Source organism: Balaenoptera musculus, chromosome 3 (genome assembly GCF_009873245.2).
Source record: "Balaenoptera musculus isolate JJ_BM4_2016_0621 chromosome 3, mBalMus1.pri.v3, whole genome shotgun sequence".
NCBI lineage: Eukaryota > Metazoa > Chordata > Mammalia > Artiodactyla > Balaenopteridae > Balaenoptera > Balaenoptera musculus.
The window spans coordinates 125,921,690-125,939,997 of record NC_045787.1 but is presented as its reverse complement, the minus strand read 5'-3'; the positions used below and the strand labels follow the sequence as shown (position 1 = coordinate 125,939,997).

The 18,308-nt window shown below is 42.5% G+C and overlaps 1 protein-coding gene across 1 annotated transcript; it reads left to right on the top strand.

The window, feature by feature from the left end:
• Positions 1–181: 181 nt before the first annotated feature.
• Positions 182–13,924, top strand: RBM22 (RNA binding motif protein 22). Its single transcript, XM_036848399.1, has 12 exons — positions 182–269; positions 4,782–5,071; positions 5,498–5,551; positions 6,512–6,541; positions 7,142–7,274; positions 8,338–8,438; positions 8,548–8,720; positions 9,532–9,732; positions 10,708–10,872; positions 11,600–11,688; positions 11,893–12,024; positions 12,800–13,924. Exons 2-12 carry the CDS (start codon positions 5,018–5,020, stop codon positions 12,928–12,930), a joined length of 1,263 nt encoding a protein of 420 aa, XP_036704294.1. The 5' UTR covers positions 182–269; positions 4,782–5,017; the 3' UTR covers positions 12,931–13,924.
• The last annotated feature ends 4,384 nt before the right edge of the window (positions 13,925–18,308 follow it).

Sequence of the window (18,308 nt, the reverse complement as noted above, 5' to 3'; positions counted from 1 at the left end):
ATATTTAAGTAAAATGAGGAGACTTAGGAGTTCCACTTGTGCCTATGATGTGGATGTGTGGAAAGAGTGTCACCCTGACTCAAACAAAAAAAGTGGATAGATGACAAAATCATCCATTTTATTGGATCTATCAGATAGCTGATGTGGCAGGGCAGTCAACTAGCCTGAATTTCAAGGAAGGACAGACCTCTCCAAGGAGAGATGGAATGTAGACTGGCTCACCTGTAGCACAGCATGGGAGGAAGAAGTGTTGACCACCATATAAGCAGGTAAGAGGAAATCAACTAAAATAAAGAATTGCTAAAGGCCAAACTGGGGCTAACATGACAGTATAAAACCCCTGGGAGCCTGAGATACTAGGGGACCTTGCATGCACTGACAAGCTCTTTCCAAAACCTCCACCGGCTGTTCATGAGAAAGAGCTGGGGGGAGTGGGGTGCTGGAGCTCTACAGAGCCTCCCTTGGTTTGGAGGCATGCAAAGGAAGGAGGAGTAGGAAAGGCATGAAACCTTGCCTCCCCCTGGCTAGGCCCTTCCCTCATTAGGAGCAAAAAGGCCTAAGCCACTGGGGGAGGAGCAGAAAACCCTGTCTCCCTAGAACACAGGTAAAGACCCGTTGCTGCTGGGACAAGGTAAGAAAAAACCTCTACCCTTGGGAGGGACAGGATTCAGTCCTGAGCCCCCTCAAGATTTTATACCAATACCATTAAAGGCCTCTTGCCAATGCAAGAAGGGCAAGAAACTCTCCCCCCTCAAGACCAACCACAGATACAAATCAGGGTTTGGCTGCCACAGAGAGGAGGGGCAAGAATGCTGAGAAAAGACCCATTCCCAAGGCCTGGGCATGAAGGACCTACTAAAGACTGAGGCTTTGGGACTTCCCTGGTGACGCAGTGGTTAAGAATCTGCCTGCTGGGGGGCTTCCCTGGTGGCGCAGCGGTTGAGAATCTGCCTGCTAATGCAGGGGACACGGGTTCGAGCCCTGGTCTGGGAAGATCCCACATGCCGCGGAGCAACTAGGCTGGTGAGCCACAACTACTGAGCCTGCGCGTCTGGAGCCTGTAGTCCGCAACAAGAGAGACCACGATAGTGAGAGGCCCGTGCACCACGATGAAGAGTGGCCCCCGCTTGCCGCAACTAGAGAAAGCCCTCGCACAGAAACGAAGACCCAATACAGCCAAAAATAAATAAATAAAAATAAATTTTAAAAAAAAGTAGCTAGATAAAAAATATTATTTAAAAAAAAAAAAAAAGAATCTGCCTGCTGGACTTCCCTGGTGGCACGGTGGTTGAGAGTTCGCCTGCCAATGCTGGAGACACGGGTTCGAGCCCTGGTTCGGGAAGATCCTGCGTGATGCGGAGCAACTAAGCCCATGTGCCACAACTACTGAGCCCGTGAGCCACAACTACTGAGCCTGCGTGCCACAACTGAAGCCCGTGCGCCTAGAGCCCATGCTCTGCAACAAAGAGAAGCCACCGCAATGAGAAGCCCGTGCACCACAACGATGCTCGCCGCAACTAGAGAAAGCCCACGTGCAGCAATGAAGACCCAACGCAGCCAAAAATAATTAATTTTTTAATTTTTTAAAAATTAAAAAAAAAAAGACTGAGGCTTAATTAGAATAAAGAATCCCTGAGTCCTCCCTGACTACCAACGTAGCAAGCAGCTGCTGGGGGCATGGGCAAAGGCATAGAGACTTAACCATATGGTGCAGGTATGCAGGACAGCTGAAAGCTAAGGATGAAGTATGAACACCTGAGAAAAATTCTTCAGCCCCAACCTAAAGCACAAAATTAGTGGATATGAAACCTGTGGTACACTGAAGGCAACCATCGCAACAACAAAACCCAAACCTAGCTCAATTTCTGACCAGAATGACCAAACCCCACATGAATGGCCTGACAGAAGAGGCTTGCCTATTTCCAAGCATTAATACTATTGACTTCAGTCTCTACTGTTACGTAAGTAATGACTGGCATTCAATAAAAATTTTGATATACACAAAGAAGCAAGAAAAATCAACCCATTTGTGATAGACAATCAACGAGACCATATACAGGTATGACCCAGATGTTGGAATTATTGGTCAGGGGCTTAAACTCTGATTAACATGTTGAAGATCTAGTTGAAAATAGGGATAATATGCATGAACAGATTTCAGCAGAGAGGTAGAAACTATAAGAAAGGGACAAATTGAAATGAAAACCACAGGATCAGAGATGAGGAATATTTTCTCTGGGCTCATCAGAACACCTTGTCATACCTGAGGAAATAATCAGGAAACTTGGAAATGGGTCAATAGAAATTATCCAAACTGAAACTCCCAAAAAGAAAACAACAGAGTATTCAAGGTCTATGGGATGATATCAAATAGTCTAACGTGTAATTGGAGTCCCAGATGGAGAAGAAACTGGGCAGAATATTTAAAGAGATGACAAGAATTTTCAAAATACAATGAAGGACAACAAATCACAGATGCACAAAGCTCAGATAAACGCAAGCACTTTCTTTTACAGGAAAAAAACATACCACATGATCAAGTAATCCCACTCCTAGGTATTTACACATGCAAAATGAAAACCTATGTCTGTACAACAACCTGTATGTGAACGTTTATAATGCCTTTATTTATTTATTTTTGGTTTTTGTTTTTTTTTAATATCTTTATTGGAGCATACTTACTTTTCAATGGTGTGTTAATTTCTGCTTTATAACAAAGTGAATCAGCTATACATATACATATATCCCCATATCTCCTCCCTCTGTGTTTCCCTCCCACCCTCCCTATCCCACCCATCTAGGTGGTCAGAAAGCACCGAGCTGATCTCCCTGTGCTATGTGGCTGCTTCCCACTAGCTAGCTATTTTACATTTGGTAGTGTATATATGTCCATGCCCTCTCTCACTTCATCCCAGCTTACCCTTCCCCCTCCCCGTGTCCTCAAGTCCATTCTCTATGTCTGCGTCTTTATTCCTGTCCTGCCCTTAGGTTCTTCAGAACCTTTTTTTTTAGGTTCTATATATATGTGTTAGCATACGGTATTTGTTTTTCTCTTTCTGACTTACTTCACTCTGTATGACAGACTCTAGGTCCATCCACCTCACTACAAATAACTCAATTTCCTTTCTTTTTATGGCTGAGTAATATTCCATTGTATATATGTGCCACATCTTCTTTATCCATTCATCTGTCAATGGACACTTAGGTTGCTTCCATGTCCTGGCTATTGCAAATAGAGTTGCAATGAACATTGCGGTACATGACTATTTGAATTATGGTTTTCTCAGGGTATATGCCCAGTAGTAGGATTGCTGGGTTATATGGTAGTTCTATTTTTAGTTTTTTAAGGAACCCCCATACTGTTCTCCATAGTGGCTGTACCAATTTACATTCCCACCAGCAGTGCAAGAGGGTTCCTTTTTCTCCACACTCTCTCCAGCATTTATTGTTTGTAGATTTTTTGATGATGTCCATTCTGACTGGTGTGAGATGATACCTCATTGTAGTTTTGATTTGCATTTCTCTAATGATTAGTGATGTTGAGCATCCTTTCATGTGTTTGTTGGCAATCTGTATGTCTTCTTTGGAGAAATGTCTATTTAGGTCTTCTGCCCAATTTTGGATTGGGTTGTTTGTTTTTTTGATACTGAGCTGCATGAGCTTATGCCTTTATTTATATTCATTAAAATCTGGAACAACTCAAATGTCCATCAACTGGCAAGTGTGTGTGTGTGTCGGGGGGGGGGGGGGCGGGGTGTGTTTAACCCCAGGTGCATCCATACAATGAAATTCTCAGCAATAAAAAGGAACAAATTACTGATACGTGTAACAATATGGATGAATTTCAAATACAATAGGCGAAGAGAAAGAAATCAGACCCAAAAGGCAATACAGGATTCCATTTATGATATTCTGGAAATGGCAAAACTATAGGGGCAGAACACAGATCAATGGTTGCCATGGACCAAGCATGGGGAGAAGTGGATTCACTCAGCACAAGGGAACTTTTGGGGATGATAGAACTATTCTATAGTTGTATGACTATATGTAAAAATTCATAATTGTTCAAGTAAAAAGGGTAAAATTTTACTCTACACAAATTATGCTTTAAACCTAATTGTTAAGATATAAGGTGGCATAAATAAAAGTATTAGTTTGATGATAGGATATGTCAAAAATTACAAAAGTGATACCAGGACGCTTGGAATTCATAAAGTATCGGCAGTGTGGTTATGAGTTGTTCCAAAAACGATGTAACAATACATGTGTTGATCCATAGGACCCTTTTCATTTCAGAAGTTGGAAACACAGTACTATTGTCTTTGGATTTGTGGCTTCACCATTTTTTAGCTACACGACCAGAAGCAAGTTACTTAATCTCTCTAAACCTCAGTTTCCTTCTATAAAAGAGGTACAATAATACTTGCCTAGAGGGTAGTGGTTGCCAGATGAAGTACAAGACATCCTGCTAAATTTCACTTTCAGAAAAACGAGTCATTATTTCGTGTAAGCATGTTTGGAACATATTTGGAACTAATATAGGGTTCGCTGTTTATCTGAAATTCAAATTTAACTAGACGTTCTGGGTTTTCCTTGCTAAATGTGGCAACCCTACAGAGAGAAGGCTTATTGTGGGAATTAAGTAATACACGGTCAGGGCAAGACGTTACCCCACCGTTTCGCATAATAAGCGCTCAGTGGGGACCAACGCTGTTTTAATCCCAACCCCTCATTCATTACTTGTTCCTTTATTCTTTCACTCAAATGTTTAAATAAACCAGTTGTACTCGTGATTCTTCATCCCTTGCTGTCACCGCTCTGAAGAAGCACCAGGAAGCCAACTATCAGGCGGAGAAATTCTGAGCGGGCGACGTCATGACGCACAAGGCCCGCCCAAGGGCGCACAAGACGCGTAAATAAGACGTCGACGGCCGGCAGGCAGCCTCGGGGCCTGACGGGATTGTGGCGGTCCTCTCTCCCAACTCGGAAGCTGCGGCTACCTCCGGACGCTTTCAAGATGGCGACCTCTCTGGGTTCCAACACCTACAACAGGCAGAACTGGGAGGATGCGGTGAGTATACCTGCCGGAGGAGGACGGAAAGAGGCAGCGAACCCAGGCCTCCACCGGGCGGGCAGGGACATGGCTGCGGCGCAGCCGAGGGAATTCCGGGGAGAAGCCAGCACCGCGGCCTAACTCGGCCACGGCTGAAAGCTGAAGGGCGGCCCGCCTGCGGGCTTGGAGGGAGAGGGCTTAGCCAGGGTCCGGCACCAGCCCCCTTTCCATCCCTACTCCCTCCACTCTTTTCGAGGGGGTCTTTTCTCCCGCCATCTGCCGGAAGTGCAGACAGCACCCCGTCCGCGACCCGGCCCGTGCTGGACCTCGGGTTCCTGCCCTGTTACCCAGCCTCGCTCCTCTTCCCCTCCCCCCCCACCACTGTGGCCGAGATGGCAGGGTCTTCGGAGCCTGGCGTTCGACCAGATTTCCCATTTTCACCAGGACTTCCCTATTCTGTGCCAGACGTGTCTTGGAGAAAACCCATATATCCGAATGGTGAGTGATCGTGTGTGAAACGGGACTTAACTGTCTGTGTTCTGTCAGTGTTGTGGTACTTGCACACTGTCGGTGATGTGTTGTCTAGCCAAGAAGTAATAATGCCCCTTTACTAACCCGAAGAGTACGACGAATTTGCAAAGGACTGTCATGCTTGTTCTCTCACTTTGGAACTCAGCAACAGTCCTGTGATATAAGAGTCATGATAATAGCTAATATTCGTTGAGCATTTACCTAGGAGATAGGTCTGTTAACCAGAGGCAAAGGGAGTTTATGTCTTTTCAATATAGCAAGTAAGGTGTGGAGCTGGGATCTAAGTTCAGATATTCTGACTCCTGGGACCTCAGCAAATAGGAGGAGAACCAGGACTAAAAATCTAGGTTTCCTGACTCCTAATCAAGTGCCTTTTGGCCTCTGCACCTTGTAATCTGTTTAGTATAGGTACCCTCTATCCTTACAAATAAGGGTAAAATTAGCAGCAGTTAACATTTAATACTTAGATTAGGGCTGTGTTGTGATCAGTCTTGGAGGTATTGGTTGACTATATGCAGGGGACCAGCACAGGATGAATCTGTAGTAGTTAACTCTGACTAAACTTTGTAAAATGGGCTGGCCATGGCTGCATCCTCCATTTAGGGACTGTGGAAACCATTAGGAAATGGTTCTTGGGAGAGAACTTCGGAGCCAGAAATGAATCTAAGAGTTGCGGTTGTGGAAAGGTACATACTTACCTGGTGTTAGATCTGTAAGATTCTTAAGAGGTTATAACTTGTAGGTGACTAGATTATATCCCCAGCCCTCCCTTACGCCCCCTCCCTCCCCAAAAGGGTGCATTTTTTCCTCCTCTCTTCAAGATGCCAGGGATTTCCAGATAAATTTCTTGGGTCCTGTCTAGAGAAGGAGCAGGCATCAGGTTTTCTTCTTTCCCTAACTCATTCTTTTCTATTTTTTCTATTTCAGACCAAAGAAAAGTATGGGAAGGAATGCAAAGTAAGTATGTTTAAAGAGTAATGATTTAATTTTATTTTCCTTTTCTCTTCCACTTGCTGAGGTATGAAGTCCTTTATAAAAGTGAGTGCTACACAGACATTCATGTATCATTTTTATACTCATTGGCTGTTAACTATTTAGTGTAGGGATAAGAAAATGAGCCCTTTAATGTAAGGATTCTTAACTTGGTGTCTGTGGTTGGGCTTTGAACCCCCTGAGATTGTATATACCAAGTGTTGTATGATTATGCACATGAGCATTTTAGCTGAGGAGGAAGGTCATAGCCATTATAAGATTCTCAAAGGAGTATATGACACTCCCTACTCACCCCGTAAAAGATTAAGGGTTATATCATTAATGGTGGTGACCTCTAGGGTGGGGAGGACTTTGATTTTTGAGTATTTTATTTCTGTACTATGTGAATTTTTTAACTACTGAGGAAGGGTGTTGCAAAGGATTGAAACATCATATGGTGTTTAGACTAGATGATTGCTAAGATCCCTTCTACACCCTAGATTCAGGGATCCTTTTATTAAATCTCCTGGATTGATTGTCCAGATCAGGACCATTAACACTCTGTGGCTTTATTTTGTGTTCCAGATCTGTGCCAGGCCATTCACAGTGTTTCGCTGGTGCCCCGGGGTCCGCATGCGTTTCAAGAAGACTGAAGTTTGCCAGACCTGCAGTAAATTGAAGAATGTCTGTCAGACCTGCCTCTTGGACCTAGAGTATGGTATGTTTGCCCTGTCCCATAGGTCTGAAAGTGTGCAACTACTCTACACAACAAACCAGTTTTCTTGTCTCCCACTTCTCACCCCTTCTCTGGTTCTCACCCACTTTGGAGTGTCTGCTGTGCTCTGCTTTTCCCAAGAAGAAAAGAACCATACTAGTTTATTCTAGCGTTCTGAACAACAGTAGGGACTTAAAGAAAAGTTGGTAATTGATCAGCACTGGCCGAAACCTCCCTTCTGTATACCTTTGTAGCCAAGGTAAGTTAAAGGCATTGTTGCTATGATAGGTAATTTCTTTGCCTTTGGCTTCTTTCTAAATCCAGAGCTTTTTTTCCCACAATCCCTGACAAAGTTCTGGCTAATTGTGCTCTACATTTTTGTATCAAATATATTGTTAGGACTGATACACTATATTGCTACTGTTTCAGCGTAACTGCTTTTGGGAGTGATTTTTTTTTTTTTTTTAACTGCAGGTGATTTTTTATTTATGAGAAAAATATTCTTTCAACAAAAGTGTCTACTATACAGTAAAATAAAAGGGAAAAGGAAAATACAAGTTTATCTATGTTAAGTTCAGAAAGTTGACTCTGCTAATCAGAGTCCTGGTCACATATTGTTTAATATTATTTGTATGTTTGTTGAGGGGGTGTTCTGATTCTGGAATACAATGACGCTTACATGACTGTGACTATCCAGAGGATGTGTAGGACAAGCCTAAAAATAATCCATTTTTTGTTTTTGTTTTAAATAAATTATGGCATAGTAAAAGCTAGATGCATTATTAATTGTAGGTCAAATCTAACTATAGTAAAAGTTTGTTCATCTAAAAGATTTCCTAAAACATTCATTTCATGAAATTTCATGAAGACTCAGGAATTTGGATAATTTCTTAGAATGCTCTGTAGTAGTATTGGCCTGATGGTGCTAAAGATTTTGAATTAAAATAAAGCCTCTGGTACCAACTAAGAAAGTAGAGAAAGGAAGAATGATGTATTCTGTCTACATATTCAGTTTGGATATGGTTTAAAATTATTTTGAGTTTTTTCCTCCTTTCCTTTGTTCTAGGCTTGCCCATCCAGGTTCGTGACGCAGGATTGTCTTTTAAGGATGACATGCCAAAGTCCGATGTCAACAAAGAATACTACACACAGAATATGGAGCGAGAAGTATGTTGCCACTTGCTTGATGTAGTTTTATATTTGAAAGAATGAGTGAATCCTGGGGGATTGATACAACCTGTGTAATTTATCTTTTGAATGTGTCATTCCTTTATAGATTTCTAACTCTGATGGAACACGGCCAGTTGGCATGTTGGGGAAGGCCACATCCACCAGTGACATGCTGCTCAAACTGGCCCGGACCACACCCTACTACAAAAGAAATCGACCCCACATTTGCTCCTTCTGGGTGAAAGGAGAATGTAAGAGAGGAGAGGAGTGTCCATACAGGCAAGAGCTGAACTGCTTTTTCAGTTTTTGCTTTCAGATGATTAATCATCTAAGAAGGGGGAGGTGCTAGCTTAAACTATTTCTGCTTTAAAATGTAAAAGTTTATACAACTAGTGTCATATGTCTTATATCTTAGGACTAGAGCTTGATTAAATTGTGTTTACTTATAATGGAACTTTTACTTACAACCAAGCCTTGGGAAACTAAATTGCTCTGCCATAAAATATCAATGTTGACCTCAAAAGTTTCTGCCTAAGATGTAAGTCTTTGCCATCATGGTATGATTGGCTTGAATCTCAGTATATAGTTGAAATCAGATTAAGACCAGACTTCTAAAGAATGTGTAAGTGTGTTTGAGTCAAGACTGCCAGGCATCTGGATTAGGAGTTCTTACTTTGGGGTTGGTGAAGCCTACACCCAACAAAAAGTTAGCTCTGTTTTTTTTCTGGGATTGGGTCCATAGATTTAATAAGACTCTGAGTGGAATGCAAGACCTCAGACACATTAAGAACCCTTGACCTAGAGGAGGGTAATCATGTTGTGGTTACCTTTTGTTTTGGAGTGGATTGTGCCAAAAACATCTTTATAAGGATACTCTGCCACGCTGTGGCCGTTTAAGTGGCTTTTCGGAGGCTAGCAAGTCCTTGTGTGATACAGTAAATCCCTTGATATTAGCTCTGTTTTAATAGTTATGTTTTGGTACGGCCATGGTTTCTAGATCAAAAGGGGACTTTTGTAGCTCCTGTTGGGTGGTATCTATAAAATTTTTCCCTTGTTTCACCTTTATGCATTGTTCTTTCCTGAACCATAGACATGAGAAGCCAACAGATCCGGATGACCCCCTTGCTGATCAGAATATTAAAGACCGATATTATGGAATCAATGACCCTGTGGCAGATAAACTTTTAAAGCGGGCATCAACAATGCCTCGTCTGGACCCACCAGAGGACAAGACTATCACCACACTGTATGTTGGTGGTCTGGGCGATACCATTACTGAGACAGATCTAAGGTTTGTGAATATAATTTTATGAGTTATTTTTGCTTTCACCAGCCCTAGAATTTTTTTTTTTTTTTTTTTTTTGGCAAAAACATGGGAAAACATGATAATTCTGTATATGGTACATTTTTCTTTAGTTGCTCTAGAGTTAGTAAGTGTCATGCTGACTGGAATTTTTATAAAGTTGTCCTTTATGATGCCACATAATGTTCCTCAACAGTGCTTATTCCATGCTTGTGTAGGGTATTAATTACATGAGCTTCTGTTTGGCCTAATAGCCATTAGAATTTCTAAAGATGGCACATATCCAAATATGATTAATTTTGTAGGGGAGGGAGAGCTTTGCAGTTATAAAACCTTGTGGTTTAACTTGTTGGCTTTTTAAAGAGATTGGTATTTGGTAAATTTGTGTTATTCTTGGCTTGTATTTTGCATGGCTAGATGAAACATCTGGGCAGATACTGATGGAAATTGCCTCTTGCAAAGAGAGAGAGGGGAGAAGAAACTCTTATAGGTGTACAACCTGCCCTTGGTAGCTTGTCTGCATTAAACCCTAAGTGAGCTAGAGTGTCCCCAGGGGGTGGCAGACTTTTTCCCACCTGCTCTTTCTCTTCTTTTTTACAACCTTAAAAAAAAATTTTTTTTAAAACGTTCTTGGCTCATCAGCCATGGGGCCTGTAGTTTGCCAACCCCTTATCTAGGGTTTAAGGTCTTTAGGGAACCTTCTGGAGCCCCTTTTCCTCCATGGGAAAAACACTGAGATGTTTGATAGCCTTTATTTACTCATTATTTTTCTTTCCCTTCCTCAATACACAGCACCCACAATAGGGTGTAAGGTATGGGGGGAACCACCTGCAGGTAATTAGGCAGATCACCATGGGGCCACCTGCCTTGTGGTGAATCAGTTAAAGAGTTAATAATCCATATTCAACTTCCTGGGAATGTCTATGTTATTAACTCCGTTTTTCTCTACCTGTATCCCTTCAGAAATCACTTCTACCAGTTTGGAGAGATCCGAACAATCACTGTTGTGCAGAGACAGCAGTGTGCTTTCATCCAGTTTGCCACAAGGCAGGCTGCAGAAGTGGCTGCTGAGAAGTCCTTTAACAAGTTGATCGTCAATGGCCGCAGGCTCAACGTGAAATGGGGAAGGTGAGCATTAGACTGTACTAAAATACCATTATTGAGATTTTCAAGAACCTTTTCATTATCTGGGGACTAGTTAGCTTAAATCAATAGGACCTTTAAAAAGAATTTTTCATTCTGTCTGGCACTCCATTCCTGTGGATATTAGGAAGATGCTACTTTGGAAATTTATTCAGGGTTTTGGTGTAGTGATCTGATCCTTTGAAGGTTCATGTGTTTTGTGACCAGCCGTTATAGGCCAAGGGTAATGCCAGGGCATGAAAGGTGGCATGCGAGTTTACACAAGAATTAGACCTAGATTCTGTCCTCTATAGGCCAACTGTCTAGTGAAGAAGAATAGCTAACATAAGTTTGAAAGTGGTGATTGCATGAGAGAGACACAGGTAAAATGCCCTGGACGTTCAGAGGTGGAAGGTGTTTCTGGCTTGGAGCCAGGGAGACCTTTCACAGCAGCAGCAGTCCTCACGGAGTGCTTCCTGAGCACTGGGCTCAGCACATGGGTGTTGCCTCCTCCAGCCCCTACAGCAGTTCTGGTGAATTTTGAACCCAAGTCTTTCTGGCTTCAAAACCTTTGCTCTTATCCTCTGTGCACTGTGGCATTTATGGGAAAAGAGTGTGTGCTGAAGAGGAGGCAAGGAGTGAAGGAACTCCGTTTGACTAGGAAGCATGAGAAGCAGAGGTGTGAGAGAAGGTGGGACCGTGTGCTGATGGCGTAAGGGTCTGTGTCTCCCAGGTCCCAAGCAGCCAGAGGAAAAGAAAAGGAGAAGGACGGAACCACAGACTCTGGAATCAAGCTAGAGCCCGTTCCAGGGCTACCAGGAGGTGAGTGCAGACTTTCTGCCTACCTGGTAGCTTGCTAACTTCAGTTGCTCACACTGCCCTTGTGTCCCACGGATGTTAGAAGAGACCTAGGTCTCTGGCTCCCAGCAGCTGTGTTCTCCCAGCAGGACCTCCCAGGATTTCAAGGCAGTGGAAACGCTGTTGCACGGTTGTCCTCTGCTCTAACTAGCTGTTTCTCTTCTTTAGCTCTTCCTCCTCCTCCTGCCGCAGAAGAAGAGGCCTCAGCCAACTACTTCAACCTACCCCCCAGCGGTCCTCCAGCCGTGGTTAACATCGCCCTGCCACCCCCACCTGGTATTGCCCCGCCCCCACCCCCAGGTAACTTCAGCTTCCTTCTGAGGAAATCGGGAAACCCTGGCGAAGTCCTGTAGGCTGTGGGTGTGTGTTAGCTTGTAAAGCCTTTACTACCTGCCTGCAACGAGGTAAGGAGTTTGCACCAAAATGTAAATTCGTCAAGAAAGTCGTGTTACCAAAAAATTGTCAGATGAGCTAAACAATGCACTTGGTCATGTAATGAAGTTACATTTTGGCTCAAGCTCTTTATCTTATTCATGGCAAGTAATAAACAGTTCAGGGACTAGCACTTTGTATAGCACTGCTCTTTATAGCACTGTCAATGCCAGCATGAGCAGTGTAAGTAAATCACAAGCAGCCGGTTCTCCCGGGCAGAGTTCCCATACTCTCTGGAGAAAGTCCTGGTTTCTGAACACCCTTCACTCGAGTGTAAAGCATTGAGGTTAATGATGACAGGGTCTTGCCATCAGCCTGATTCCTCCCTCACCTCCCAAATTCTGATCAAATCCTGTCTGATAGGCTTGGCATGTTTGATAGATAGCGGAGGCTCAGATGACATACTAGCAATACCTGAGACGTGTGGAGTTTTTTTTTTTTTAAGCCATCTTGAGGGGGAAGGTTTCTAAAACCAAGGAAGTCAGCAGGTAGACATTCCTAAGCAAGTCTTGTGAACTGACATTTTCTGAAGCCCCATGTCAATTTGATTTATGTGTAGGTGGTATTGACCTTAGAAAATTCAGGGTTTGAAAGGTTGTCAAGAGAACTGCAAACCTAACAGATTTTTCTCTCCTATCTGTAGGTTTTGGGCCACACATGTTCCACCCAATGGGACCACCCCCTCCTTTCATGAGGGCTCCAGGACCAATCCACTATCCTTCTCAGGACCCTCAGAGGATGGGAGCTCATGCCGGGAAACACAGCAGCCCCTAGCACATTATCACCACTCTGGGGATCTACGGAAGAGAGGGCGCTTAAAAATCCCAGTAAATGAATCTTGGAATAAATATATTTTTCCTTCCTTTGTAGTTTCCATGATAACGGAATGTGTTCAGGTGTGGGCAGTTGGAGAACAACAGCCGTGCTTTCCTACATGTGCTCAAAGGATTGATGGACCTGAAATAAGCTGCCATTAACACATCTGGTTACTGCTATAACATTACTAATAAAGCTTAATGCGTCTTCCCCTTACCTGTATGGGGAACAAGCAACTGGGTAAATTGGAATGTCCAGTGGAGTTACCATCCCAATTAAATGTTCATTTTGTATCTTTTCTGGGGGGAAAAAGTTGACCTGCAGTAAAAAACCAAACAACTTTGACCATTTTTATGTCCATTGGATATCTTCCTTTTTATCATCTAAAAAAAGATTACTAGTACTAATCATTGTAGTGGCAAGAGTGTGATTTAACGCTTCTAAAGTCACACTCAGAAAGACAAGTAGAAAGCAGCAGCCAGCACAGCCCAGGTCTTCTCTCATCTCTCCTTTCCTCATTTATTACTAAAGGAGTCTGGCTGATAGTATTACTTCTTTATGCTCCCAAAAAAAGACAAAGATAAAAATTACTTCTTATTCCTGTCAATCAGATGGAAACACAAATGTCATGGGGCTGTGTATCATTGAAGAAACCTGGTGTCTAGGATGAAATTATTTTAAAGAACTTCCACTAAAACACTTGAACAAACTGTGAAAGGAAAAGAATTAGAGTGTGTTTGAATGGAAGACTTGTGACCTATAGCTGGAACTTTGATCTTCAGCATTCACCTTTGTGTGACTTCAGCGTCTCATTTTAATTCCCTGCTTCTGGGCAGGGGACTCTGGTCTTAGAATATTTGGATATAACTGAATTGTAGATGGCAAAAAAAAAAAAAAAAATTGATGTTGTGTTGTGGTTTTGTTTTTAAAAAATTAAAACGGGTCAATTTTCTAAATGTTGTCATAGGTTTATTTCTGTTTTCTTTATCCTTGGTAGCTGAACTTGAGGTCAGTGGGAGTTAGAAACAAGTTATAGATAAATATGTTTTTGTTTTAGACTGTTTTGATTCTGATCTCTATCCATTCTAAAAGAACCAGGCCTTTTTAGTACTTATGTCAAAGGTTAGTTGTGGGCTTGAAATAGGAATACACAGAAGGCACAGCACAGAGCCTGTCATGTGGTTGTTTGATACATGGTAGCTTTAAAAAGTTGTCCTAGTTATTATACAAGTCATTTTAAAAGGAAACAGGAAAAATTTATCTGCAAGTGCATTTTACCAGAAGCCAATTCCCATGTCATTTTTATCTAAAATACATACTTACAGAATGGGTATACCCCTTATTACCCTATCTTAGCTTCTCTGGAGAATTTTTGTTGTTTTCTTCGAGAGGACTTTATCTTGCCTTGTTTTTTTTAAGATCTAAAATTAATCTAGAAGCACTTAGAAATTTTGATTTTAATTCTAGTAATATCAGATGTGAAGCAATGTAGGGGTACTTCCAAGTATTTTGACACCCTTTTGGGTAGGGTTTTTTATTTTTGAGCAGGTGAGAGGTTTTTAGCCAATTTGTGAATAATGTGAAACAGTGTTTTAATAATTGCCAAATTCAATTATATCTGTACATATTTATATACACGCGTAAATATGACTATCCAATTTGCGTATTCTTGCCTTTTTGAGAAAGAGATTCTAAATTCTGCACTACCTGGCTGTGGATGTGTATTTTTTTTTAAAGCATAAACCAACATAAATTGAAGTATAGAATAGATGCTTGATTAGTCTTTCTTATGGAAATCAGAATTATGAGGAATTAGCTTTTGGCAAAAACTCTTAGGTGCTTACCAAACTCCATTTCCTTCTCTAGGGCGTACAGCCAGGGGTACACTTGGCGAAAAGTAAACTTTGCCATTCCCAGACCTCTGTAAAAAACATCTCACCCATCCAGTCCTATGAGCTTTTTCCCCATCTACTGGCTGTATGCACAGGAGGATGATCCCTGGAAGACAGCAGAGTCACACAATGGAAGGAGCCTGGGTTACTTTATCACTGCTTCAAGGAGAGCATTGTGACAAGAGGAATTTTTGTTACAGTAAGCCATTGAGACTTGGGGATCTGTCTGTAACAGCAGCTAGTGTTACTCTCATAAAAGGTGTAATCAGATCTGATCACACAAAAAAAGCAGAAACCCATTTTTGTACTGAGTAATGGTGATTTTTAAAATTTATTTTTATTCAAGTATAGTTGATTTATAATGTGTTAATTTCTGATGTACAGCAAAGTGACTCAGTTATATACATATATACATTCTTTTTTATATTCTTTTCCATTACGGTTTATCCCAGGATATTGAATATAGTTCCCTGTGCTGTACAGTAGGACCTTGTTATTTATCCATTCTATATGTAATAGTTTACATCCACTAACCCCAAACTCCCAGTCCATCCCCCCACCAACCTTGGTAACTACAAGTATGTTCTCTACGTCTGTGAGTCTGTTTCTGTTTCGTAGATAAGTTCATTTGTGTCATATTTTAGATTCCACATACAAGTGATATCAGAGTATTTGTCTTTCTCTTTCTGACTTACTTCATTTAGTATGATAATCTCTAGTTGCATCCATATTGCTGCACATGGCATTATTTCACTCTTTTATGGCTGAGTAGTATTCTACATCTTCTTTATCCATTCGTCTGTCAATGGACATTTAGGTTGTTCCCATGTCTTGGCTTCTGTGAATAGAGCTGCTATGAACATTGGGGTGTATGTATCTTTTTGAATTACAGTTCTGTCCAGATATATGCTCAGGAGTGGGATTGCTGGATCATTTGGTAACTCTAGTTTTAGTTTTCTGAGGAACCTCCATACTGTCCTCCACAGTGACTGCACCAACTTATATTCCCACCAATAGTGTAGGAGGGTTCCCTTTTCTCCACACCCTCTCCAGCATTTGTTATTTGTATACTTTTTTTAAAATAAATTTATTTATTTTTTATTTATTTTTGGCTGCATTGGGTCTGTTGCTGTGTGTGGGGCTAGTTGCGGCGAGCGGGGGCTGCTCTTCGTTGCAGTGCGCGGGCTTCTCATTGCGGTGGCTTCTCTTGTTGTGGAGCACAGGCTGTAGGCGCACAGGCTTCAGTAGTCGTGGCTCGCGGGCTCTAGAGTGCAGGCTCAGTAGTTGTGGCGCACGGGCTTAGCTGCTCTGCGGTATGTGGGATCTTCCTGCACCAGGGATCGAACTCGTGTCCCCTGCATTGGCAGGCAGATTCCCAACCACTGTGCCACTAGGGAAGTCCCTGTTATTTGTATACTTAAAAAAAAAAATGTATTCATTTGTTTATTTTTGGCTGTGTTGGGTCTTCGTTGCTGCACGCGGGCCTTCTCCAGTTGCGGAGAGGGGGGCTACTCTTCGTTATGGTGAGTGGGCTTCTCATTGCGGTGGCTACTCTAGTTGCGGAGCACAGGCTCCAAGCACGTGGGCCTCAGCAGTTGTGGCACATGGGCTCAGCAGTTGTGGCTCTCAAGGTCTAGAGTGCAGTCTCAGTAGTGGTGGCACACGGGCTTAGTTGCTCCATGGCATGTTCGGTCTTCCCAGACCAGGGATCGAACCTGTGTCCCCTGCATTGGCAGGCGGATTCTTAACCACTGTACCACCAGGGAAGTCCCCCATTAACTTTTTTAAAAGGAGGGATTATCTTGGTAAAATGTAACTCATGTACAGAAAAAGTGCATAAACACAGAAGCACAACTAAATTAAATATTTTAAAGTGAATATCTGTGTAACAATCACGCAGATCTAGAAATAGAAATTGTCCAGCTTTCCCCAGAAGCATTTTATTAAGTCCCTTCACAATCACAAACCTTTCTTCCTCCAAAGCACCACCATCCTGACTTTTATATTCAACACTTCCTTGCATCAGTAAACATATGTTTGTATATGTGCCTTCCTTTGCTCACCATTTTGTTTCTGAGATGCGTCCATACTGTTGTATGTAACTGTAGTTCATTCATGTTCACTGCTGCCATGTCTAGTGTCAGGTTTCCCAATGGTTGGGCTATTCTCAGCCCTTTTCATTTCCATGTCACGGTCTGATTTCATTCATGTAAAGAACAAAAACAGGCCAAAGCATAGAGTTTATATGAAGGGCCTACTAGGCCCCCAAATTACATGAATGGCTAATGACCTGCTTTTTCAGGATCAAAATTTTACTTGTTGAATAAAGAAGCAAAATACAGAACAACAAATACTGTATGATCCCATTAAAAGAAAGACGTATCTTTGTATTTATGCATCTATATACATGTAAATGTCTATTCAAATAAGTCTAGAATTCTAGAGCGACCAAACTATTACCACTGGTTACCTCTGGTATACGGGAATGGGGCAGAATGCAGGAGAGTGGGAAGGTCTATGTATGTGCATGGGAGGAGCTATGTGGGCAGATACCTTCACATTTTACTTCTTCATTTATTTATTTTTACAGTAGGCTTTTTTTTTTTTTTTTAAACAACATCAGCAAAAGTCACATCAGAATAAGGAAGGAATGAGAATTTACTTTGGGGTGCAGCAGGCTCCCCACCAGTCTCCCCTCTTCTGCCCCTGGTGGCTGCCGTTACCCGCAGGGCACAGCAGAGCCGACCCAAGGCGGACCAAATCCTCTCTTCTGTGTTTCAGACACTCTAATGGTTGGCTTTCAGCTCTCGGAAACATGACTTTAAATGGCAGCCCCCAAATTCAAGCCAACACATCAACTGCAAGCAAATCTGAGTCAGCTGTTGGCCCCTTGAAACTGTGTGGGCCAGAGTGAAACTCCAGAGCAAAAGGAAAATGCAACCACTATCCCGTGCACCTGGGAACCAGCTAGATTCCCGGCCTTCTCATCTCCCCAGGAGAGGGCGCCAGGGCGGAGACAGAGGGAAGCAGCGGGGAAGGAGGTGAGTCATGTCCAACAGAGCCCTGCAGTGATCAGAGGCTTTCCTTCAGGTTTCAGCTTTACTGACCCACAGTGACATTTCCATGAGCCTGCTTCTCAAGGTGCACTCACTGCAGGAACATCTTACCAGCCAAGAGTAGTAGCTGCATGGAATCTGATAATGATTGAGTGCTTATTAGGTATGTGTCCGTCACTATGCCCACAAAACTCTATGCAGGGGCTTCTACTCTCGTCCTCATCTGACAGGTAGAGAATTAGAGGCCCACAGGTGAGAAATGACTTGAGTTCACACAGCCAGCAGTGGCATTAGAACCCACCCCATCCAGTCTGACCCCCAGCCTGTACTCTTGACCTCTAAACTCTAAAGCAGGGCACCATGACTAGGTGATTCCAGAGTGAATGGG